This window comes from Colobus angolensis, unplaced genomic scaffold (assembly GCF_000951035.1).
Source record: "Colobus angolensis palliatus isolate OR3802 unplaced genomic scaffold, Cang.pa_1.0 Scaffold222, whole genome shotgun sequence".
NCBI lineage: Eukaryota > Metazoa > Chordata > Mammalia > Primates > Cercopithecidae > Colobus > Colobus angolensis.
The window spans coordinates 1,417,308-1,441,593 of NW_012115400.1; the positions used below are offsets into that span (position 1 = coordinate 1,417,308).

The 24,286-nt window shown below is 49.5% G+C and overlaps 2 protein-coding genes across 5 annotated transcripts in view; both read left to right on the forward strand.

Moving 5' to 3' along the window:
• The window catches only part of STAG3 (stromal antigen 3), a 38,912-nt gene extending 28,437 nt beyond the window's left edge, over window positions 1-10,475 (forward strand). For 3 of the 4 annotated variants that reach the window (XM_011943896.1, XM_011943895.1, XM_011943897.1), the window contains 9 exons: window positions 343-444; window positions 952-1,100; window positions 1,317-1,445; window positions 1,539-1,696; window positions 7,070-7,244; window positions 7,507-7,608; window positions 7,866-7,947; window positions 9,811-9,882; window positions 10,087-10,475. In XM_011943896.1, the coding sequence (XP_011799286.1) occupies window positions 343-444; window positions 952-1,100; window positions 1,317-1,445; window positions 1,539-1,696; window positions 7,070-7,244; window positions 7,507-7,608; window positions 7,866-7,947; window positions 9,811-9,882; window positions 10,087-10,095 (978 nt within the window). In that variant the 3' untranslated portion in view covers window positions 10,096-10,475. Of the gene's footprint in view, window positions 1-342; window positions 445-951; window positions 1,101-1,316; window positions 1,446-1,538; window positions 1,697-7,069; window positions 7,245-7,503; window positions 7,609-7,865; window positions 7,948-9,810; window positions 9,883-10,086 lie in introns of all 4 variants that reach the window. The other variant, XM_011943893.1, reaches the window with a different exon arrangement.
• Window positions 1-21,317, forward strand: part of PVRIG (poliovirus receptor related immunoglobulin domain containing) — a 45,233-nt gene extending 23,916 nt beyond the window's left edge. The window contains exons 3-7 of the mRNA XM_011943892.1: window positions 18,657-19,863; window positions 19,949-20,299; window positions 20,382-20,508; window positions 20,595-20,655; window positions 20,758-21,317. Of these exons, the coding sequence (XP_011799282.1) occupies window positions 19,746-19,863; window positions 19,949-20,299; window positions 20,382-20,508; window positions 20,595-20,655; window positions 20,758-21,069 (969 nt within the window). The 5' untranslated portion in view covers window positions 18,657-19,745 and the 3' untranslated portion in view covers window positions 21,070-21,317. The remainder of the gene's footprint in view (window positions 1-18,656; window positions 19,864-19,948; window positions 20,300-20,381; window positions 20,509-20,594; window positions 20,656-20,757) is intronic.
• The last annotated feature ends 2,969 nt before the right edge of the window (window positions 21,318-24,286 follow it).

A 24,286-nucleotide genomic window follows, 5' to 3' on the forward strand; every position in this document is an offset into this window, starting at 1 on the left:
AGTGCTGGGATTACAGGCTTGAGCCACCGCGCCCGGCCGAGACGGGGTTTCATGGTGTTAGCCAGGATGGTCTCGATCTCCTGACCTCGTGATCCACCCGTCTCGGCCTCCCAAAGTGCTGGGATTACAGGTGTTTCATTATTTGTTTACCAAAACTCTGATTTATTTTGGGCTTTGCACCTGTTGATTAGAGATGAGGTCTAGTCTGAATTATTTTATGCTTCAGTTCATGTTTCCTACCTAAGGCAGTTTGGGAGGGAGACATGATTAGTGATGTGAAGGAAGAAACAAAATGGTCTTTTCTACCGGTCAGACATTACCTTCCCCACTCTTTCCCCTCAGTTCTACAATGACTATGGTGACATTATCAAGGAAACATTAACTAGAGCAAGGCAGATTGACCGAAGTCATTGTTCCCGAATCCTGCTGCTGAGCCTCAAGCAGGTGCGCCCTTCTGCCTTGAGGGCATGCCCTCCCTGTTGTCCCCAAGTCTCTGTCTACCCTCAGCCACTCAGAATATAAGATCCTTCAGAGCAGTAACTTTTCTTGTTTTGACTCTTAACTTTACATGATAGGTTCCTTCATTCGAATACTTGGAAAGTTTTTTTTTTTTTTAACTGACTGGGCAACCCCATCAAAAGTAACTTATCAGAATGTTGGAATGCCAACAAGGAAGTGATAGGGAATCCCTAATTATTTTTCAGTCTGTTCTCTTTCAGCCTCCTTCAGTTACTATAGACATTTTTATTTAATGTTACAGAGTAGAGGTGATGGGCGTTGTCTGCTGCAGGGGTTAGTATCAGGGGAATTCCTTAGAAGGAAAGAAAGAGTAAAAGTAGTAGGTGGTGTCCCAAGGCCTTTGGAATTTCTGAGTAGAGAAGAGAATGTTGGACTTCTCTGTTTCTGCCATGTTCTTCCCTTTCCCACATGCACCATGTCTCCTGGACACAGCTGTACACGGAACTGCTGCAGGACCATGGGCCCCAGGGCCTGAATGAGCTTCCTGCCTTCATAGAGATGAGGGACCTGGCCCGGAGGTTTGCCTTGAGTTTTGGACCCCAGCAGCTGCAGAACCGTGACCTTGTGGTCATGCTACACAAGTAGGAAGTATTGGTTGGAGGCCATGTTCACGGAGGGCTGGGAACAAGGTCTTGGAGGGAGGTTATGTGTGTCAAGGAATAGCAGTCAGGTTAGTGGTGGGTATGCCTTTGGAGACAGGCTGGGGACAGAGGGAGGGTGCACTGGCACAGGATATCTCAGCCCTGGGAGGGAAGTGGGAAGAGACTTTCTTCCTAAAAGAATTCTGCCCAACCAAGGGAAGGCATCAAGTTCTCCTTGTCTGAGCTTCCTCCAGCTGGCTCCTCCGATCAGCCTCCAAATCTGGCATTCCTGGAGCTCCTTTCAGAGTTTTCCCCCCGACTCTTCCATCAGGACAAACAGCTTTTGTAAGTTGGTGGGTGGATAGAGATGTGGATTAGGGAAGGGCCTGCTGAGGGCCCGGTAGCCCCTTCAGCCTTTTGGTTCCACCTCTTTCTTAGACTGTCCTACCTAGAAAAGTGCCTACAGCAAGTCTCCCAGGCACCTGGCCGTCCCTGGGGCCCAGTCACCACCTATTGCCACTCCCTCAGCCCTGTGGAGAACACAGCAGAGACCAGCCCTCAGGTCCTCCCCAGCTCCAAAAGGAGGCGTGTTGAAGGTAGGGTGCTGTGTGTGGGTATGGGGGTGCCCAGCGTGGATAAGTGCAGGTGGTCTTTGGCTGCCTTCAAACTTATTTTGTCAAATATTTCATTGAGCATCTACTGTCATTCAGGGTATTAATTTCTTTCAAGGTTTAGTTAACTGAAAACCTGCATCAAAAATCAAATAGAGGGCCAGGCGCAGTGGCTCATGCCTGTAATCCCAGCACTTTGGGAGGCCGAGGCGGGCGGATCACGAGGTCAGGCGTTCGAGACCAGCCTGGCCACAATGGTGAAACCCTGTCTCTACTAAAAATACAAAAATTAGCCAGTTATGGTGGCACGCATCTGTAATCCCAGCTACTGGAGAGGCTGGGGCAGGAGAATTGCTTGAACCTGGGAGGTGGAGGTTGCAGTGAGCTGAGATTGTGCCACTGCACCCCAGCCTGGGCGACAGAGCGAGACTCTATCTCAAAAAAAAAAAACTAATAATAATAATAAAATGAAATAGAAAACCGATGATAAAACCAAATATTGAACTAAGAAATCTATACCTTCAGAGTACCCCTCCTCAATGTCTTGTATCCCATCATTTTCCAAACTTTAGACACTTTTACACAACCTTCATTATTTTTTCCCTTCAGATCACCTGTTGTCTTATAAGTTGCCTAAGGTTTTTTTGTTTTGTTTTGTTTTGTTTTGAGACGGAGTCTTGCTCTGTCGCCCAGGCTGGAGTGCAGTGGCGGCCTGATCTCAGGTCACTGCAAGCTCTACCTCCCAGGTTCATACCATTCTCCTGCCTTAGCCTCCTGAGTAGCTGGGACTACAGGTGCCTGCCACCATGCCCGGCTAATTTTTTTTGTATTTTTAGTAGAGACGGGTTTTCACCATGTTAGCCAGGATGGTCTTGATCTCCTGACCTCGTGATCCACCTGCCTCAGTCTCCCAAAGTGCTGGGATTACAGGCGTGAGCCGCTGTGCCCGGCTGCCTAAGGTTTTTTCTTTGCTTTTTAAAAAACAGCTGCATATTAAGTAACATTGTAGCAATCATTTCATATGCAAGTATGTGTTTTCTAGTGTACATTTTTAAATGGGACTTTATGTGACAGCTGTATTGAGATACAACTTACATATAAAAATCATCCCCCCCACCTTTTTTTTTTTTTTTTTTGCTCTGTCACCCAGGCTGGAGTGCAGAGGCGTGATCTCGACTCATTGCAACCTCTGCCTCCCAGGTTCAAGCGATTCTCCTGCCTCAGCCTCCTGAGTAGCTGGGACTACAGGCTCCCACCACCACGCCCGGCCAATTTTTGTATTTCTACTAGAGACAGGGTTTCACCATGTTGGCCAGGCTGGTCTCAAACTCCTAACCTTGTGATCTGCCCACCTCAGCCTCCCAAAGTGCTAGTGAGTCACCGCAACCCAGCCAAAAATCACACTTTTAAAGTGTACGCTTAGCATATTCACTGAATTGTACAACCATCACCACTCTCTAATTTTAGAACATTTTCATCATTCCAAAAGAAACCACATACCCATTCGCAGTCTCTGCCCATCTTCCCAGCCTTAGGTTAGTATCACTAATATAATTCCTATCTCTTGATTTGCCTATTCCAGACCTTTCATATAAATTGAATCATATAATATGTGGCCTTTTATGTCCAGCTGCTTTCACTTAGCACAGTGTTTTCAAGGTTCATCCATACTTTGACATATATAAGTATCTCATACCTTTTTATGGCCAAAACAATATGCCATTGTGTAGATATGCCACATTCTACTTACCCACTTGTCAGTTGATTGACATTTGGGCTGTTTTATGCATAATGCTGCTAAACATGCATGTGCAAACTTTTGGGTAGATGCATCTTTTCAGTTTTCTTGAGATATACCTGGGAGTGGAATTGCTGGGTCATATGGCAATTCTATATTTAAGTTTTTGAGGAGCTACCACACTGTTTTCCAAAGTACCTACACCATTTTACAATCCTACCAGCAATGTATGGGGGCCCTGGTTTCTTCATGTTGTCACTGGTACTTATTATTTTTTATTTTATCCATCTCCTAGTTACTGTAAGGTGTGATATCTCATTGTGGTTTAAATTTGCATTCCCCTAATGACCAGTGGTATTGAGCATCTTTTCATGTGCTTATTAACAATTTGTTTATCGTCTTTGGAGAAATGTCTGTTCTGATCCTTTACTATTTTAAAATAGGGTTGTCTTTTTATTGTTGAGTTTTAAGTATTTTTTATATATTCTAGACACGAAATTTCTTATGATACGCAAACATTTTCTCCCATTTTTTGGGTTATCTTTTCATGTTATTGGTGGTAGCCTTTGAAACACAAATATTCTTGAATTTGGTGAAATCTAACTTACTTTTTCCTTTTGTTGCTTTTGCTTTTGATGCCCTATCTTGAGAAATTGTTGGCTAATTCAGGGTCACAAAGATTTACTCCTGTGTTTTCTTCTAAGAGTTACAGTTTTAGCTCTTAATTTAGATGTGTGATCCAGTTTGAGTTAATTTTTGTGTATGATGTGAGATGGGGTGTGATTTCTTTTTGCTGTCTTCTGTGTACCACCTAAAATTATATCTTATACCACCAGGAAACTCTGCTTTAATCAATTAACTAATATTTATTTGTTAAAGACCTATTATATGCAGGATACTATGTTCAGTGTTTTAGGGGCCATGAAGAATCCTCCGGCAGCTTATCATCTAATAGGAAAAGGGGAAATTTTAATTATGGAAAACCCAAATTATGAGCAATTGCCAATAAATAACTGCCTGAAGGCTTGTACAAATGAATGCTGTAGAATTCAGAGAATGATGAAGGCTTTACCAAGAAGATGGAAATGCTGGCGCTTAAAAAATAAGTAATATTTGTGTAAGCTGAACAGAGGAAGGAAGAGCATCATGGGCTGGCAGAATAGCACAAGCAAAGCATAGAACGCTGTGTGCTGGGCGAAGCATGGAGGTACATAGATCGCTCTGCCTAAAGCGTAGAGTTTGTGAAGGCAAGATAAAACCGAAGAGATTGTTTTCATTCATTCAATAGATACTGAGCGCCATGTGCTGGGAATAGAGCAGTGAACAAAAAAGCCAAAAATCTCCTTCTTTAGAGGGTGTCAGATAGTAGTAAATACTATGGCAAAAAACAGGGAGGAGTATAAGGAATCCTGGTGGGTTGGGGATTGCAGTCTTACAAAGACTGATCAAGGGAAGACTCAAGAACACAAATGTTGGGCAAAAAGCCTAAAAATAAGTTAAAAGATACACTTAGGCACATTAAAATTTTAACAGGTTTATTTGAGCATTCAGCAGTTTATCAATCAGGCAGTGACAGACCGCAAGCAGTTCAGGGTGCCACCACTGAGGAAACCAGTGGGGACACTTATAAAGTGTCTGTGGGAGCAAGACAAAGAAAATATTTAATTGGTTAAAGTGGAAAGTTCATATTTTTAGAGGTTAACTGACCATAAATCTCTTGTTAGAGGTTAGACAGTAGTTTCTGGCTGGTTAAGCTTAAGTTTCCTTCTCCTAGGTTACACACAACACTTTCACTCTGAGTTGAGTTTCAGTTTGCTGACTTAGGAACCCAAAGTGCAGGAGACATTTCAGCCTATTGGCCTCCCAGCGAATTTTTTTCACATGTGAGGGAGGCTGCTTAGTGTGTATCAGAATAGCATAGCAAAGGAAGCATCCAGTCCTGAGGCCATGAGGGGATGGGGGGAATGTTCCTGGAATGTTCAAGGAACAGCAGAGAAGACCATTATGGCCAGAATGCAGATGGTAGGATATGAGACCAAATAGGGTGCACGATCCCATAGCATCTAAGGCAGAGACTGACTTTTACTCTGAGTGCAGTAGGAAACCATTGGAGGATTTTGAGCAGAGGAACGACAGGATCAACCTCTGTTTTTAAGGGATCCTACTGGCTGCTGTGTTGAAAACGACAGGAGATGGGGGAAGGCTTGAAGCGGGGAGACAAGCAGGAAGGCTGTGGCTATTGTAGGAATCCAGCCCAAGACTCAAGATAAGAGAGCTTCTTAAGCCAGGGGCAATGGTGGAGGTGCCGAGAAACGGCCAGATTCTGGGTGCATTTTCAAGGTATCTCTAGTAGGCTTTTCTGACAAACTGGATGTGGGATATAAAACAAAAAGAGGAGTTGAGAATAGCTCCAAGTTTTGGCCTGACAGAAGGATGGAGTTGACAGTATCTGAGATGGGGAAGGCAGAGAGTGAAGATAGCTGTGGGGGAAGGTTGGGGCATTGGTGTTGGCCACGGGATTATAGGCGGAGATGTTGAACAAACCGTGACGGCAGTTAAGATGGAGTTCAGGGGAGAGCTGAAGGCTTGAGATCCCTTTGGGATGTGGCAGAGTGTAGGTGATGTTTAAGGATGTGAACCTCAGTGTCTGGGTAATCTAGTGAAGATGGGGAAGTTAGTGAAGATGGAGAAGAGAGACTCAAGGGTCCAGCCCTCGGGCATCACACAACTAATAGCTCGGGGAGACCAGGAGGACACACCTGGGGCCCCAGGTTTTCCCCTCTGGGCATACAAGCCCAGGGGTATGGCTCTTCCCTGTTTTCTGTAGCCCTCTGCTTAAACCCATAGCAGCTCACTTTGGGATTATTGTTTTCAGTGGATGAACATGGCCATGGAGAAGGAGGGTAACGGGAGTGTGACTGTTTACAGTTAACAGACTTAATATCAATTTGATTGATGCTTTAAAATAGTATTGCCTGGGTTTTCTCAGGCAGTGAGAATCTTTGGATTCTTTCTCCTCCTCTACCTTCTCCAATCTCTGTAGAAGGTAAGTCCCCCTTCATATCATATCAATTATACTGGCATTGTAATCACGTCATTTTTTTCTAGCTTTTAGAAAATCCTGTCTCCCATATTCTAGTTCTTTCCTGGCCCTCATGCGTCCACTCTGGCCTCTGGTACCAAAACTCTATTGTCATTTTAAGCTTTTTCTGACCACAGAAATCTTGGATAGGATCTCAAATGTCTTCATTGGCTAACTCAGACCTCTCAATCTTAGAGACTCCAACACTCCCTCATATTTGTGTTCACCTGTTCACCTGTTACAGTTTATCTGTGAAATGTATATTTATATATCTTTCCATCTAGTTTTCTAAGCTGTGTAGCAAGTTTTCCTTGGACAAGGCCTAACTACAATTCTCTAAGCCTTACTTTTTGGTACATAAGGCAATGTATTTAGTTCATAGGGCTGTGCCCATTTGAGGGCAACAGAATGAGGCTGTATAGGTTTTCCATTCTCTTCTTGGTTGACTTTCCCTTACTAAATCCCGGGCAGGTCTTGGAAAGAGAGCACACCTGTTGCAGGCCCTGGGCTGTGGTTAATGTGTGCATCTGCTTGGCAGGGCCTGCCAAGCATAACAGAGAGGACGTCTCCCCGTCCCAGGAAGAAAGTCTGAAGCTGAACAGCATCCCGCCCACGCCCACCCTCACCTCCACAGCCGTGAAGAGCAGGCAGCCCCTGTGGGGGTTGGAAGAGATGGAGGAAGAAGATGGCTCAGAGTTGGATTTTGCCCAGGGGTGAGGCCATGGAGGGAATCTGGGTGTCTGAGTTCCCGGTTTGGTGTCTGGCTACCTCCATCTTGCTGTTTCTGTTTTGTAGTTCCCTGCTGTAGCAGTTCCTCATTGTTGGGTTCTTCTCTAATCCTTCTCCATTTTTTAGCTTTAAAATGCATCTCTCCCAACGCTGAGCTTTTCTCCCCATTAACACCAGCTGCCTTACATCCTCCTCTTCTTACTCTTGATTTTTATCCCATCATTGATCCTGCTTCATTCCCAGCAGTCAGCCCCTCGCAGGCACCCAGAGGTCAAGGTTCTTGGGTCCACAGTATTTCCAGACTCCACGCAACCCTTCAGGTCCTGGTCTGGGCAACCAGCTGATGCGGTGAGCTTTTCTCATCATCTCCTGTCTTCACTTCAGATCTGTTGCCCACTGTAAGGGGATTCCTGTCTCACCCATTGCCTCTCTGTGGGTGCTTTTTGGACTTGTTTTTAGCCACAGGGCACTTCCTGTCAGCACAATCTGGAAACCTACTATGTTGTACTTACTACTCCCCACTTCCCCCACCCCGGGTGTCTGAGAAACTCTCAGGGGTCCTCAAAGAACAGTTTGAAAAGCCTGACTCTTTGCCCCTACATCAGACTCAGCCTTATGGAAGAGGACGAGCAAGAAGAGTTAGAAATGCAGGATGAGTCAAGTGAAGAACGGCAGGATACAGACATGGTGAGTGGACCACCCTGCCCTTCTCTCTCAAGAACTAGGGGCTGATGTGCCAAAGAGAAGCCAGGGTGCTTCCCCTCTCCCCACTCGGTGATCCCTGGTCTCTGAAAGCTGAATGAATCTAGAGTAAAGGAGGACAGGTTATATGTTGGTTTGGACTTGCTTGGACTCTACTTTTAGTAAAGAATAAGGAAAAGAAATTACAAATACCAAAGAAGGTTGGAATAGCACTCTTGCTCCCAATCCCTAAGTAAATGTTGTTGCCTCCGAACCTCCTAGGAATTGGAAGTCCTAATGCTGGAGGTGGGAGGTCATTCAGTCCAGGTGGCAGCCCCCTTCAGTGTCTCTCCTCCCAACACATTACCCCCTGTCCTCCCTCTCCCTACTAGAGGGCTTCCCCTCCCTGTCCCTTCCCTCACTCCCCTTCTAACCTACCTGTTTCCCCAGGAGGAAATGCTGCTGGTGTAGTGGGAAAAGCCTGGCATTTGGGGTGAGGTGACCTGAGTGCTAGTCCTCAACTCCATGTCAAGTTAGCGCTTTACGCCTTCTCAGCCTCCATTTTCTCATCTTTATTTTTGAATTATTTTTATTTTTTGAGGTAGAGTCTCTCTCTGTCGCCTAGGCTGGAGTGCAGTGGCACAATCTCGGCTCACTGCATCCCCTGCCTCCTGGGCTCAAGCGGTTCTCCTGCCTCAGACTCCCAAGTAGCTGGGATTACAGGCATGTGCCATCACGCCTGGCTAATTTTTTTTGTATTTTTAGTAGAGGTGGGGTTTCGCCATATTGGCCAGGCTATTCTCGAACACCTGACCTCAAGCAGATCCACCTGCCTCAGCCTCCCTTAGTGCTGGATTACAGGTGTGAGCCACTGCATGCAGCCCATTTTCTCATCTTTAAAACAGAACTGTTAGTCTGTAGTTCCAGCAACTCAGGAGGCGGAGACAGGAGGATCAATAGTCCAGGAGTTGGAGTCCAGCCTGGGTAACATAGTAAACTCCTGTTTCTTAAAAAAAAAAAAAAAAAATCAACAATTCAAAAATAAATAAAATGGACCTTTTACATAAAATATAAGGTAAAACCACTTTATACATGGAAAAGGGCTATGTGTGAGGTCAGGCTACTGTAACGGAATTCCATAGACTGGTATCTTACAAACAGCAGAAATTTATTTCTCATGGTTCTGGAGGCTGAAGTCCAAGGGTTGGGTTCTGGTGAGGGCCTTCTTCCAGCCTGCAGACTGCTGGCTTCTAGTTGTATCCTCACCTGGAGGAGAAACAGCAAGCTAGCTCTCTGACCTAGGCTTGGAAGGGCATTCATCCGTCCATGAGGGCTGCACCCCTATGACCCAGTCATCTCCCAAAGGCCCCACTTCCAAACAGCATCACACTGGGGGAAGGATTTCAACATGTGTGTTTGGGGGGACACAGATATTCAGTCCATTACAGGCTGTGTATCTTCTGTTATTCTTCTGTTCTGTTCTCTTCTCTGCAGGGAGGGAAAAAGAACAGAATAGAACAGAACAGGGGAGTCTTGTGCTCAGAAGGAGAAACCAAATAGTGATACCTTCAAACCAGAGACTAGAGATCAAGGCCTCTGTTAAAATATTATTTCCTAACATCTCAGGAAAAATCCATTTTCTGATTTCCAAACCAAAGGCATTGAAGGGGCTCAGTCAGCAGGCCAAGAAGCGCTCTGCAGTCAGGACCGATCCTCGTGTCCACACTAACATCCGTACCAGGAGGTGCCATAGGTGCCTGCTGTGCCCATATTTGTTATTATGAGGCTGGGAAAGGAACTGGTTTTTTTGTTTGCGAAGTGATAGGAGTGTGGAAAGGCCTTTTTGACTTTTAACCTCATTCTCTCTAGCAAGCAAGTAGCTACTCTTCCCCCAGTGAGTATGGGCTGGACCTCTTAGATTCTACAGAGCTGGATGTTGAGGTGAGTGTCCCCAGAGCAGGAGTTATGTGTCCTTGGGAAATGCTGGCAGGCAACCCATGTACTCATCAAATTGACAGAAAGGCCACAGCCTGGGGGTGGCCCTCTGAGCTGTCTCTGGGGCTTTTACGGTAACCCAGGGGAGGACGGTCTGCCCATTGGCCTGTTGCTGTGTCCTGTGTATTCCTTTCATCTTTCTCATTACAGGATTTCTGACATGACTGGGCCCCTCCCCAGCTTCACTCCCTACCTCAAGGATGTGACCATTTGGAAAAGGCAAAGAGAAAAGGAGCAAAATGAAGCATTCCCCCAGGCTTCAGCCCTGGGCTCTGAGGGGAAGGAGTTGGGCATTGTTTTTCTAACCTAACCTTTCCCTCTGGTGATGTTGGGGTAGAGAAGCTGAGAGACCCTGTCCTCCCTAATGCACTGTGACCCAGTCCCCCTGCCCTTTTCCTGTTCTGTTTGGAGTGGAGAGGGGCAGCGCCTCTCTGTGTCTAATGGAAAGAGCCCCTAGTTTCCTGGATTTTTGGAACATCTTTCTCAGCCTATTTTTGTCCTAATGATTCGCTCAATAAACATGTTTGAATCCACACGTTCCTAAGGTGTGGCTTGAGATCGTTAAAGGATGGAGGTCAGGTTCTTCGTCTGCCTTGTCCCATGGCCCAGTGTATAGGTGTCCCCACACCCCGCAGGTGCTTTGTCTACAGTCTCTCCAGGAAGTATTGCTTAGTAACTGAGAGGCGGGGTGAGCCAGTGAAGATAGGGAGAGATTGACTGCCTGTGAGTAGTTTTATCTAGTGGCCACAGCCTCTGCAGCAGTGAAAGTTGTGCTGACAGGTGGGAGAGCAGGAACTTGTAAATCTGCTTGTCTCACCCGCGCGGGCCAGGCCAGGCCATGTGTCCTGGCTGCCTTCACCCAGGGGTTCTTTCCAAAGGAAATTTTATCCTGTCATCCCAAAGGTACCTGTCATAATTTGGAATTTGATCAAATCACAGTATCTAAGAGTTAAAATGAAACCAAGGAGTTACTGTAAATGTCCAACCCTAAAATCCAAGTGACAGATGTCACCTTCATTCTTGCCTTCTCCAGCTAGTTCTTCACCAAGTTCTGTCAAGTCTTGGTGAAAAATGTTCTCTGGCCTATGTCCTCCACACATTGTCACCATCATCTCTCACCTAGACTGCCGCAGTGCAGCCTCAGGGCCGGCCTCTTGAAACTCAGACAGACGTTTGCTCTTGTTTTGCCTTGTGGAGCAGCACAGCACCTCTATTCTCTCTTGTCCCTCTGACAAGCAGTATTTGAAGACAGCTGTTGTCATTTTGTACTTTCACTGTTTTCTTCTGTGGTTTAAGGAATGCTTCAGCCTCTCTCTTTAGATATAATTTCCAGTTCTTCCCATCATGGGCACCTGCTTTAGTGACAGGTTCTCACTGTGGTCTCCTAGGCCAGATACAGCCATCCAGCTAGTGATCTGTGCAGAAAGAGCCATGACTTCCTGCGATCAGGTCACTTAGCCAAGACTACTTCGCCCCTTTTATTCTGTCTCCCTGCCCCCACCTGCCCCTCCCAGATAAAAGCTAGAAGAAATTGGGTTGTGGGTCTCCTTTTGGAAAGGAGTCTGAGGGAGTCAGAGCTGGGTTGGAGGGAAGGCTAACTCATTGAGAGATCTTTAGCCTGTATTCAGGTAGAATAGCTCCAGAGAGAGGAGCTTGTTTTATGGGATGAGGGAACAGAGTGGGAGAACTGAGGAGAAGATGTGGAGTCTCTAAGAATCCAGGAGGGGAAAGATTCCTGAGTTATTTAAGTATCAGCCAAGCTAAGGGTGCTTCACAAGAGGATAAGAGCAGCTTGGGGGCTTTGCATCAATATGGACACCTGTGTACAGCCAGGCAGCCCAGTGCACTGGGTTGAGTCACAGCCTTTGAATCTGGGAGCTTGACACCATACTCCCTAAAGCTTTTGACGCTGTTTATTGAGAGGCTGGGTCTAGGTTGTCTCCTTGAATATGGGCTCTGTGATGCTTGACTAGTAGAAGATGATAGAAATGATGCCGTGCTAGTTAGTGGGCCCAGATTTTAAGGAAACTGGCAGTTTCCATTTCCTGTCTCTCCTTGTACTTGGGTTCACGCTTGGAACCCAGTCACCATTCTGTGAGCAAGCCCAGCAGCCGAAGGAAAAGGCCGTGTGTAGGTGTTCCTGCCAGCAGCCCTCACCGAGGCCCCAGCCAACATCCATGTTGGCTGCCAGATTCAGTCCAGACGGGAGTCAGATGATCCAACCTCCCCTGTTTTTCAGTTTTCCCAGATGAGGTCTAGGCATCAGGGAGCGGAGACAGCCCATCTTTTCTGTGCACTTTCCAAATTCCTGACCATGAGTCCATGAGCATAATAAGATGGTGGTTTATACCACTCAGTCTGGAGGGGTTTGTTATGTAGCCATAACAACTGGAACAGGGCCTTAGAGTCATAAGACTCCCAATGTTTGGACATTTATATCAGTTTTTTAAAATTTTTAAGTTATATAAACATATACTAATTCTATATTATACACATTTAAAATGTAACAGATGAGTTGATGAAATAAGTGTTTTAAAATATTTCATTGGTTAACAGTGCAAAATACCTTTTTGCTCTTAAAAAAGGGTTTAGTGAGAGCAAAGTGAGAAACATTTTTTTAAATCATGGTTCAACATTTTCTGAAGTTCAGTTGAAAGTTCAGTTTAGGGCTGGGTGCAGTGGCTCATGCCTGTAATCCTAGCACTTCGGGAGGCCAAGGCAGGCAGATCACGAGGTCAAAAGATGGAGACCATCCTGACCAACATGGTGAAACCCCGTCTCTACTAAAAATACAACAAAATTAGCTGGTCGTGGTGGCGTGCGCCTGTAGTCCCAGCTACTTGGGAGGCTGAGACAGGAGAATCACTTGAACCCGGGAGACAGAGGTTGCAGTGAACCGAGATTGCGCCACTGCACTCCAGCCTGGCGACCCAGCGAGACTCCATTTCAAAAAAAAAAAGTTGTTTATTCTGATATTAATTTTAATGACCTTCATAACTGCCAGGAGTACCTCTCAAAAACAGGCAAATGCAAGTGGATTAGGTTCCTCTTTGCTGTTAATTGCTTTTTAAATAGATCCAAACCCACTGAAAATCTTCATCTGAAAGACTTGTGAACAGGTCAGAGGATGATTTCCCAGTGCAGACAACAGTACCCTCATGAGAATCGGCATTGTTTGGGAGCACAAAACCTGAAGTGCACAAGCTGCGGTGTGGTGATGGGCTGGGGGTTTGCCTCTTCCCTCAGGATACTGATCATATTCCAGGGGAATAATGACTTACAATGTTTTTATCTACACTTGATCTTGGCCAAAAGGCCAAGTAGCGATACTGTATTTGTCTCTTAAAAGATTAGAATTTTTCTTTATTTCTGCTGCACAACATCTGTGGATATTTTTTGTGCATGCTTCCACCTTGACATGCTCAGCTGTGAAGGGTTCGTGACAGCAAGCCCCCTGCCGGCCGGCTGGGACAGCCCAGGGCTCCGGCTTCTCAGCAGCACCTCCCACTGGCCAGGCCCAGGCCAGGCTGGACCGAGCTGAGGCCAGCTCAGGTAGCAGGCACGGAGGCCTTTGCCCAGCCTGACAAGTGATGCAGAGCAGTGCTTTTCAGGGTCTGGCACTGTAGGGTCTAGCCCTACTGGGTCTGTGGGTTTTTCTCCTCGTGTGCGGAGACAAGAGATTATAGAAATGAAGACACAAGACAAAGAGATAGAAGAAAAGACAGCTGGGCCCAGGGGACCACTACCACTTAGATGTGGAGACCAGTAGTGGCCCTGAATGCCTGACCACGCTGCTGTTTATTGTATACAAGGCAAAAGGGGCAGGGTAAGGAGTGTGAGTCATCTCCAATTATTGATAAGGTCATGTGAGTCACATATTCACCAGACAGGGGGCCTTTCCCTTTTAGGTAGCCGAGGCAGAGAGAGAGAGGACAGCTTACGTCATTATTTCTTCTATGCTCTTCTCAGAAACATCAAAGACTTTAATACTTTCACTAATTCTGTTACTGCTATCTAGAAGGTGGAGCCAGGTGTACAGAGCGGAACATGAAAGTGAAATAGGTGCGTCACTGCTGAAGCACAGCATCCCAGGAAAACAGTTAGGCCTCCGGATGACTGTGGGCGTGCCTGACTGTCAGACCTTCCACAAGAGGTGGTGGAACAGTCTTCTCTAACTCCTCTTGGGAAAGGGAGACTCCCTTCCCTTTCCCCGTCTGCTACCACTAGATCAAGGTCTGCTAAGTAACGGGTGCCTTCCCAGGCACTGGCGTTACCACTAGACCAGGGAGCCCTCTAGTGGCCCTATCTGGGCATGACAGAGGGCTCACACTCTTGTCTTCTGGTCACTTCTCACTGTGTCCCTTCAGCTCCTATCTCTGTATGGCCTGGTTTTTCATAGGTTATGACTGTAGAACAAAGATTATTATAATATTGGAATAAAGAGTAATGCTATAAACTAATGGTTAGTGATATTCATATATAATCATATCTATATTTCTAGTGTAACTATTCTTATTCTGTATATTTTCTTTATTATACTGGAACAGCTTGTGCCCTTGGTCTCTTGCCTTGGCAGCTGGGTGGCTTGCCTCCCACATGGCACCGCTGGGCATTGTTAATATCAAATAATTGTTTTTTTGTTTTTTTGTTTTTTTTTTGGAGACGGAGTCTCGCTCTGTCGCCCAGGCTGGAATGCAGTGGTCAGATCTCAGCTCACTGCAAGCTCTGCCTCCTGGGTTTACGCCATTCTCCTGCCTCAGCCTCCCGAGTAACTGGGACTACAGGCGCCGCCACCTCACCCGGCTAGCTTTTTGTGTTTTTTAGTAGAGACAGGGTTTCACCGGGTTAGCCAGGATGGTCTCGATCTCCTGACCTTGCGATCCGCCCGTCTCGGCCTCCCAAAGTGCTGGGATTACAGGCTTGAGCCACCGCGCCCGGCCCGAATAATTGTTTTAAGATTACTTTTAATGATTTTCAATAAGGCTTTACCTTTTTTAACTTGCACTGTGGCCATGAGCTCTGCTGGAAGCGACTTGGTGTTGTCTCCTGAGTTATAAAGTGAAGAGATTTTTTTTTTCTTCAGATTACTGACAGTCTTCATTACTAGATAAGTCGCCCCATCCTTGTAACTCCAGGTGACACTGACTGGGGTTTATGGGATGAAAGAGGAATGTGTGCTTGGATGATAGGGTGTGATAGTGAAGGGGTGAAAGGTTTCTTCTCACACATAGACATGGTGAGGTCTTCCTTGAGCTCTTCAGAGCCTTCTCTTGGGATACGATGAAATACCGAGATCCTAGAAAGGATTCACGAAATGAGTCACTCATCAGTTCAGATTCACCAATTACCCCTAGATGTGTGTGGGATTTGGATGTCAGAGAGAAACAGGCACTGAAGATTTTTGGTCAGGACAGGGCAGAGAAATAAGGAGAAGAGGGAGAAGAGCTGAAAACTCACCAAAGGATAGATAAACCCAGGGCGTTTAGAGAAGACCTTTAGTGTGCAAAGGAGCCCAGAATCCTGCGGAAACTTAGAGGGAAATACACTTAATTTGATTCAGTAAGTTAGGCCCAGTGAAGGGATTGGGTGGCATAGGTAGAAGCCGAAAAATAAAGCATCTTGTATTGCTGGAGTAGCCTCTGTCTCTGAGGTCACATCCCAACTTAGCAAGTCAGCTTAACCTGGTGAGAGACATGGGCTCAACTCCTGGTTTCTGCACTGCCAGGGCAGAGAGGACGACTGCCGTTTGCTGACACAATCTTGCAGTGAGACGGAGTCTCGCTCTGTCGCCAGGGCTGGAGTGAAGTGGCCGATCTCAGCTCACTGCAAGCTCCGCCTCCCGGGTTTACACCATTCTCCTGCCTCAGCCTCCGGAGTAGCTGGGACTACAGGCGTCCGCCACCTCGCCCGGCTAGATTTTTGTATTTTTTAGTAGAGACGGGGTTTCACCGTGTTAGCCAGGATGGTCTCGATCTCCTGACCTAGTGATCCGCCCGTCTCGGCCTCCCAAAGTGCTGGGATTACAGGCTTGAGCCACCGCGCCCGGCCCAATTTTATTTTTTTAACCAAGGTGTAGGAGAAGGCAGCTCCGCATAATGCTGAATATTATGGGTTCTGAAGTGAAAATTTTTGTCAGGGTTTAAATTTTGGCTTCACTGTGTAAGTAGCCTTTCCACCCCGAGCAAGTTATTTCCCACATAAAGTGATTGTTAAGTATGGAACTGATGTATGTGCATCACTGAGAATGGGTTTAGCACATAGTATCCACTGAAGATGCTACCTCACATTAGCTGTATTACTGTGATAAAGGGTAAGCTATAATTAAAGTTACAGAGGAACAAAAGCGGCCCTTTTCACAACATTAAAACATACATGTAAAAATAAATGCAGCAGTCACAAGTCTTACTCTACAAACTCAGGTAAGCAGAAACAACTTTATTTTTCCTCTAATTTCAAGCTCTCTTTCTGCCCAGCTGCTGAGAAGATTTAACTCCTGAGTCTTCTTGGCTTCCTTCCTTTTCCCTAAGGTTGTATCAAGTGCCAAAGCATTTAGGGGAGGAGGAGGCCTCTAGTCCTCTGTCAAAAATATTTTGGATTTTTATAGACATTTCCTTTTCTCTGTGGTGAGACTAGGCCCTCCAGAACCCTGTGTTTTGACCCCAGGAATTGAGGCCATCCAAATCAGCTGCCTGGGTTCCTATCTGCAGTGGGCCCCATGGGCCTACAGAAGAACAGGGGCTGCTCAGGGCTGAGCTGTTTGCTGCCCAGAACCAAGACTAGGATGGAGGAGCTCAGACTCTTCCAGTGGAAGCAGTGCTAGGACTGAGACAGCCACCCCTGAAGAGGGGACATTGACATCCAGTTGATCTCGGCTCACTGCAAGCTCCGCCTCCTGGGTTCACGCCATTCTCCTGCCTCAGCCTCCTGAGTAGCTGGGACTACAGGTGCCCACCACCACGCCCGGCTAATTTTTTTGTATTTTTAGTAGAGACGGGGTTTCACCATGTTAACCAGGTGTGAACCAGGGAGGCAGAGCTTGCAGTGAGCCTAGATTGCACCACTGCACTCCAGCCTGGGCAACATAGCAAGACTGTCTCAAAAAAAAAAAAATGTTATTATGTGCACACATGTGTACAAGTCATATAAAATATATAAAAAAAGAAACAGCCAGATGGTTGACACTTTTTATAACCATCTTGAAATTAAAGAAATAATGGGAGGCCCAGAGCACAGCAAAACAGGTTAAAGGAAGGGGAGAGGAGAGACTTGGCTAGCAAAGGTCTTGTTCTGCAGGTGACACCTCATAACTGGTGCTCTGTGGAGCCTGTGGTAAGCAAGTCCTTCAGACCCTTAAAGGGGTCCCGCCTCTCAGCTTGTCTTTCCTAGATCCAGACACGGAGACTGCAGAGAAACGCTGTGTGCATCTGCTGTCTATTCCACCGTCTCCTCTGCAGAGGCGGATTTCCCTGACTGAAGACCACGTTGCAGGCCCACAGCTGCCTACAAGCCCTTTGGTCAACCATCCCAAAATATGGCTAAGAAGCCTATTCTGAGGTTAAACATTTTTGGTTTCTTTCAGTGGGAGGCAAGGGTCTTTCAGACTAGGGAGGTAGATATGCAGCAGCCTCAGGTGTCCTAGGTGCTCTGCAGCTACACTGGCCAGGCCACCTGAGGAAGGTCCCCTCTGCACCAGTCTCACACCCTGCCTGGGGGATGGTAGTGGAGAAAGCGGTAAAAGCGGGTCTGAGGCAGGTGTGGAGATCAGTACAGGTGGCCTTGGTGAAGGGCAAAGGGTGAAGAGAATGTTGGGAGCCATGGGTGACTGGCTGCATAGGTACCATGAAGACCACTATGGGCTGCAAGGTGTGGATGAGGGGACAGAGTTTGCCCCAGAGACCAAACCTGGTTTGTGTCAAACACTACAGGATTCTTATTTTGTATTTTTTTAATTTTTAATTTTTAATTTAATTTTATTTTTTGAGATAGGGTCTCACTCTTGCCCATGCTGGAGTGTAGTGGCATGATCTTGGCTCACTGCAACCTCCGCCTACCAGGCTCAAGTGATCCTTCCGCCTCAGCCTCCCGAGTAACTGGGACTACAGGCAAAAGCCACCACACCTGGCTAATGTTTATTTTTTGTAGAGGCAGGGTCTCACTGTGTTGCCCAGGCTGGTCTCAAACTCCAGGGCTCAAGTGATCTACCCACCTCAGCCTCCCAAAGTGCTGGGATTATAGTCATGAGCCACCACATCCAGCCAGCACCACAGGAATAAGCAGACATGATGAGTCTGACACAGGGGCAAACCAGGGCCCAGAGAGGTGACTTGGGACAGGGCTGTCTCTTCAGTCCTTACCACACCGTGGACAAGATCAACCTTAAGACAGCACCCTGGGCTCTCACTGGACCCTGGATTCCGGCTCACAGCACACAAAGCAAACTGATCCCTGGAAAGGGTCACCTGTTGCTGCCTAGCAGCATTCTGGTCAGTTTGCATCCTTGAAGTGACATAAGCAGGGAAGCAATTCAGAGCAACATTTATTTATCAAGACAGGGTCTCACTCTGTCACCCAGGCTGGAGTGCAGTGGTGCAATCATGGTTCACTGCAACTTCTGCCTCCTGGGCTTAAGCGATCCTTCGACCTCAGCCTCCCAAATAGTTGAGACTACAGGTGCCTGCCACCACGCCTGGCTAATTTTTTATTTATTCTTTTTTGGATAGAGATAGGATCTCACCATGTTGCCCAGGCTGGTCTTAAACTCCTGGACTCATCCTAAAGTGCTGGCCTCTCATTTCCTGTCTGTGCACACCTCCCAGCAAGGGCCAGCCTGTTTCCTCCTGGTCACCTCCAAATCTTGCTGCTGTTAATTCAACTCAGAGGTATGCACGTGAGGTAGGAGGGCAGGGGAGGTGGGGATGGCAGGACATGGATGGTCCTTGAGGCGTTGACTCTGGTCGTCATGGGCTGTGAGAGTCAAGAAGGGCAGTGGCCTGCCTGACTTGGGTTCAAAAGGGTCACTCTGGCCACTGCGGTGAGAACTGAAACCAGCCAGGCCAATTCTCCATTGTTTCTGCTCTTCTAGGCAGGAGAATATTAGGCCTGGAGTCAGAAGGCTGGGGGTTGTTGGGGGGTGTTGGGAAGAAGTGGTCCTTTGGTCAGGGTGGGAAGCCAACAGAATTTCCTGGTGCATTGGAGGTGAAAGGGAAGAGGCACTGGTGGCTGTGCTTTGGTCCTGAGCAGCCAGAAGCCAGTTGCCATCACCTATGACAAGGGAGACGGCGCCTGGAGCAGAGCCCAGTATGGGGTACGTTCAGGGTAGATCAGGAGGTATGAGCGTGCAGTGGGCAAGTCAGGCTGGGGGTTGTCAGGGAGGCCTGGGTTGTAGGTGTAAGCATGGGACCCACGTCAGATTTGTCACGCACACTGGGCTGGCTTTCAGGTCCTCCCTGCTGGCTTCCTACTCCCAGGGACTTTCTCCTCCCAGATTCCTTAGCTGGGTGAGGGGTGGGACAGAGCCCTTTCCTAGGGAAGCCCGGCATCCCTTGCTGTCCAGGGAAGGGGAGTCCTTCCAGACCCTGGCAGCTACTCTGCCCCTCCCCTGGCCTCCCCAGGCCTAGCCAGGGCTGGGTTCTCACCCACCTGTGCCACCCTGCCTTGTTACCCGGAAGTACAGCCTTGGGGACTGAGCAGGCCCTCACTGTCACTTTAAGAAGGGAATCAGCCACCTTGTGTTCACCACCTCTGGGGAAGGTGTGAGAGGGGAGAAGGAAGTGGCTGTTTGGCTGCCGACAACATGAAGACTTCCTGCGATGAGAACAGAGGCACAGGTGCCGGCCCTGCAGTCCCCAGAACCTGGACTGGAGGGGGCCATGGGGCACCGGACCCTGGCCCTGCCCTGGGTGCTGCTGACCCTGTGTGTCACTGCAGGTGAGTGCCGGCACCAGAGAGGGGCAGGGGCTGCAGGGAGGGTGATGTAGGACAACAGCCCACCAACCTTGCTGCTGTTCCACAGGGACCCCGGAGGTGTGGGTGCAAGTTCGGATGGAGGCCACTGAGCTCTTGTCCTTCACTGTCCGTTGTGGGTTCCTGGGGCCTGGCTCCATCTCCCTGGTGACTGTGAGCTGGGGAGGCCCCGATGGTGCTGGGGGTACCAAGCTGGCTGTGTTGCACCCAGAACTTGGCATCCGGCAATGGGCCCCTGCTCGCCAGGCCCGCTGGGAAACCCAGAGCAGCATCTCTCTCACCCTGGAAGACACTGGGGCCAGCAGCCCCTGCACCAACACCACCTTCTGCTGCAAGTTTGCATCCTTCCCTGAAGGCTCCTGGGAGGCCTGTGGGAGCCTACCGCCCAGCTCAGACCCAGGTGGAGCCAGGATGAGGGGCCCAGGAGGGCAGGGAGGGGCTTGGGTACTAGCCACCCATCTGATTCTTGTCTCTGTGCCCAGGTCTCTCTGCCCCGCCAACTCCTGTCCCCATTCTGCGGGCAGACCTGGCAGGGATCTTGGGGGTCTCAGGAGTCCTCCTCTTTGGCTGTGGCTACCTCCTTCACCTGCTGCGCCGACAGAAGCACCGGTGAGACCTGGGCCCTATTCACATTCCCCTGACACTGGGCTGGCCACATGCCCTGCAGAGCTCTGACCATCCTCGCTCTCTCCCAGCCCTACCCCTAGGCTCCAGCCGTCCCACACCAACTCCCAGGCACTGACTGCACGAGCATGGGTGAGGAGGGGGGCTGCTTTGGGGACGAGGTGGCAGGGGGAGGGGGGGCCAGGGCTGGACCCAAGCTGTACAGACTCACTTGACCCTCCTTCCCCCGTGCAGGCGCCCAGCCAGGCCTCCCAGGCTGCTCTCCACGACCCTTATGCCACTATCAACACCAGCTTCTGCCCAGCTACTTTGGACACGGCTCACCACAACGGGTGGGCATCGCTCCCCACCCACGCCGCACACCGGCCCCAGGGCCCTGCCGCCTGGGTCTCCACACCCATCCTTGCACGTGGCAGCTTTGTCTCTGTTGAGAATGGACTCTACACTCAGGCAGGGGAGAGGCCTCCCCACACTGGTCCCAGCCTCACTCTTTTCCCTGACGCTCGGGGGCCCAGGGCCATGGAAGGACGCTTCGGAGTTCGATGAGAGAGACCATGAGGCCACTGGGCGTTCCCCTTCCCTGGCCTCCTGGGCGCCACCCCCTTACTTTATTCTTGGGCCTCCAATAAGTATATCACGGGTACTTGGCCAGGCCCACCTGCTGCGGATGTGGTCTGTGTGTGTGCATGTGTGGGGGTGTGTGGGCACAGGTGTGAGTGTGTGAGTGACAGTACCCCATTCCAGTCGTTTTCTGCCGTGACTAAGTCAGCAACACAGTTTCTCTGACTTGGGCCTTGGCTGTGCTGCTTCTTTGGGGGTGAAGAGACTGGGGAGGCAGTCTCCACCCTTGGAGGAAGAAGCCAGGTGAGAACCAGAGTGGGTTGGGGCCTCCTTGCAGGGCTGGAGTTGGCCCAGGGAGAGGGCAGTGTCCCAATCTTAGAGATTTCTCCTGGCTTCTTGGGGTGATGGGGTTTGGAGGAGCTTCCTGAGGGACACTTGTAGCTGCCTAGATAGAATTGGGGGATCCCAGCAGGATGGTTTCTGTTCCAATCCCACCATGTCCTAGGACAGCTGCAAAGGTTCCTGGGGCTTCAGCCTGAGAGAAGTCCCTGTGGTTTGACCTGGCATCCTTCTGCCGGGCTCCCTGCTGTGGCCTGGTCTGCGGTCCTGATGCCCTCCTTCCACAGCTGGTGTCAGGCAGTGGGTGGAGAGTAGGGGGATTCACCTGAAATCTTCCCTCAGTCACTTCCCCCACCTCCTCTCCGGGCAGGCAGAGGCCTTCACAGACATGGGGGCCTCCCCACAAAATGTTCCATCCAGAGCCGGCCCTTCTGCCTGTGGGCCCCACAGCCTGGGCCTGATGGGCTTTTGCCACACAAGACGGCGTGAGTGAGAGGGCTCTGGGCTTCAAGACTCCCCAGGAATGTGGCAGGCCCTAGGTGGCGGGGCAGTCTCGTTCCTGAGCCAGGCTGAGGCTGCTCCCCGAGCTGGGGTGTGTACCCCTGGGGTACCCCTCAGACCCTCCCTGGGACTGCATGGGGACATCGCAGGAAGTGCCAGCTGCCAATCAGGAGCCACGCCCTACGTCCGGCTCAGGGACGGCCTGCCCAGAAGCTGCATCCACCCTCATCACCCTCCGCAGCCCAGCGCACTGCCCCAGGCAGGCCCTGATGTGGCCTTGCCAGGACCCAGCCCCATCCAGTTCCCAGCTCTGCACTGTGCTGGGAAGAGCGTGGTTGCAGGTGGTCAGGCCTGCCTTCCTCGGCTGGTGGTCATCCTCCTCCTCCCAGAAACCCTCAGCACTGGCCTAGGTAGCTCAGCAGTTCCTCCAGGGCTGGGGGCTCAAGGAAGAGACGAAAAAGGGTTGCTGCAGAGGTCCCCAGGGAGGGTGAGGAAGGCAGTGCCGGGAGGAAGATGACAGGGAGGGAAGGGAGAGAGCAAGAGCACCCTGGACCCTGGACGGGTGTGAACAGTGGGGCTTGTAAGGTCTCAGGGGAAGCCTGAAGGGAATCTCCAGAAAGCTGGGTTTCTCTAAGAAGCAGACAAAGGCGGAGCTCTGAGGGACCCCCTACCAGGGCCACTTGCCCATCACACAGTGGAGGAAGAGTCCCCCAGCCTGAACCTGTCTTCCATAAGCTTAGGAGACTACAGCCCAGCCTGGTCCCTGTGGGACTTGGAGCCAAACATCTTGGGACCCAGAAAGTATCCTGACATCCAGCCTGCTCCGAGCTGCCCAGCCTCAAGTGTCAGAGCCAGCAGCAGCGACAAAGGGCGCCCTGAGAGTGTGTGGTGCACTGTGCTGTGATGCATGGTTGAGCCTGAGACCCAGAGACCAGAGTGCTGTTGGCTCAGTGTGCATGGAAATTGAGGCCTGAGGGAGCTGATGTGCTCCAGGGGAAGAGCTCAGTCAGCCCAGCAGCAGCACCTGCTTCCCCTCCAGTGGCCCCAGGCGCCCAGGACACGCCCCAGCACCCATGGCCCAAAGTAAGGTTTCAGCTTTGAATGGACCTGGATTCGAATCCTGGGGGTCCCTCCCTGGCCGTGTGGCGCCTGTGTGGCTATACTGAGCATCAGGTACATGAGAAGAGTGAGAAGACCTACAGGGATGTGAAGATTGTAAACCAGGAGGCTCCCAAGGCCTGAGCAACTCTTCCCAGATGGTCTTATCTTACAACAAGTCTGGAGGTGGGTATTTTCAGGAAGTCCAGTTTGACAGATGTGGAGCCTGAGGTGCAAAGCATTGCCGTAACCCACCCACGGGGCACAGGGCTGGGAGGAAGAGGAGTTCTTGGGGAAGGAGAGCAGGAGGCAGGCCAGGACAAGCATGCTCCTGGTGGGTGGAGGCACAGCTGGCTGATGAAGGGGCTCTGCGAGCAGCCTCACATCTACACCAGGTGGTGTGGCGGACATTGCTTGGGGGCCAGGCCAGATCATGCCTGAAAGGCCTGAGTGTGGGGGCCTAAGTCAAGGGCGTGATACACCACATTCATATATCACAAGGCTCGTTGTTTTGGTGGTGGGGGGGTTTTTTTTTTTTTTTTTGAGATGGAGTCTTGTTCTGTCACCAGGGTGGAGTGCAGTGGCATGATCTCAGCTCACTGCAACCTCTGCCTCCTGGGTTCAAGCGATTCTCCTGCCTCAGCCTCCTGAGTAGTTGGGACTACAGGCGCCCACCACCACGCCCAGCTAATTTTTGTATTTTTAGTAGAGATGGGGTTTAACCATGTTGGCCAGGATGGTCTCGATCTCCTGACCTCATGATCTGCCCGCCTCAGCCTCCTAAAGTGCTGGGATTACAGGCGTGAGCCACCGTGCATGGCCTAGCGGTGGTATTTTGGGACAAGGTCTCACTCTGTTATCCGGGCTGTGCAGTGGTGGGATCTTAGCTCACTGCAGCCTCAACCTCCTGGGCTCAAACGATCCTCCCACCTCCGGCTCCCAAGTAGCTGGGACCACAGGCACGTGCCACCATACCTGGCTAATTTTTGTAGTTTTTCTTTTTTTTTTTTGGTAGAGATGAAGTTTCATTATGTTGTCCAGGCTGGTCTCAAACTTTGGATTCAAGTGATCTGCCTGCCTTGGCCTCCCAAAGTGCTGGGATGACAGGCATAAACCACTGTGCCTGGCTAAGGCTCACTGTTAACAGGTCAATATCCCCAAATTGATCTTTTTTTTTTTTTTTTTTTTGAGATAGACTCACTGTCACCCAGGCTGGAGTGCAGTGGCATGATCTTGGCTTACTGCAACCTCCACGTCCCGGGTT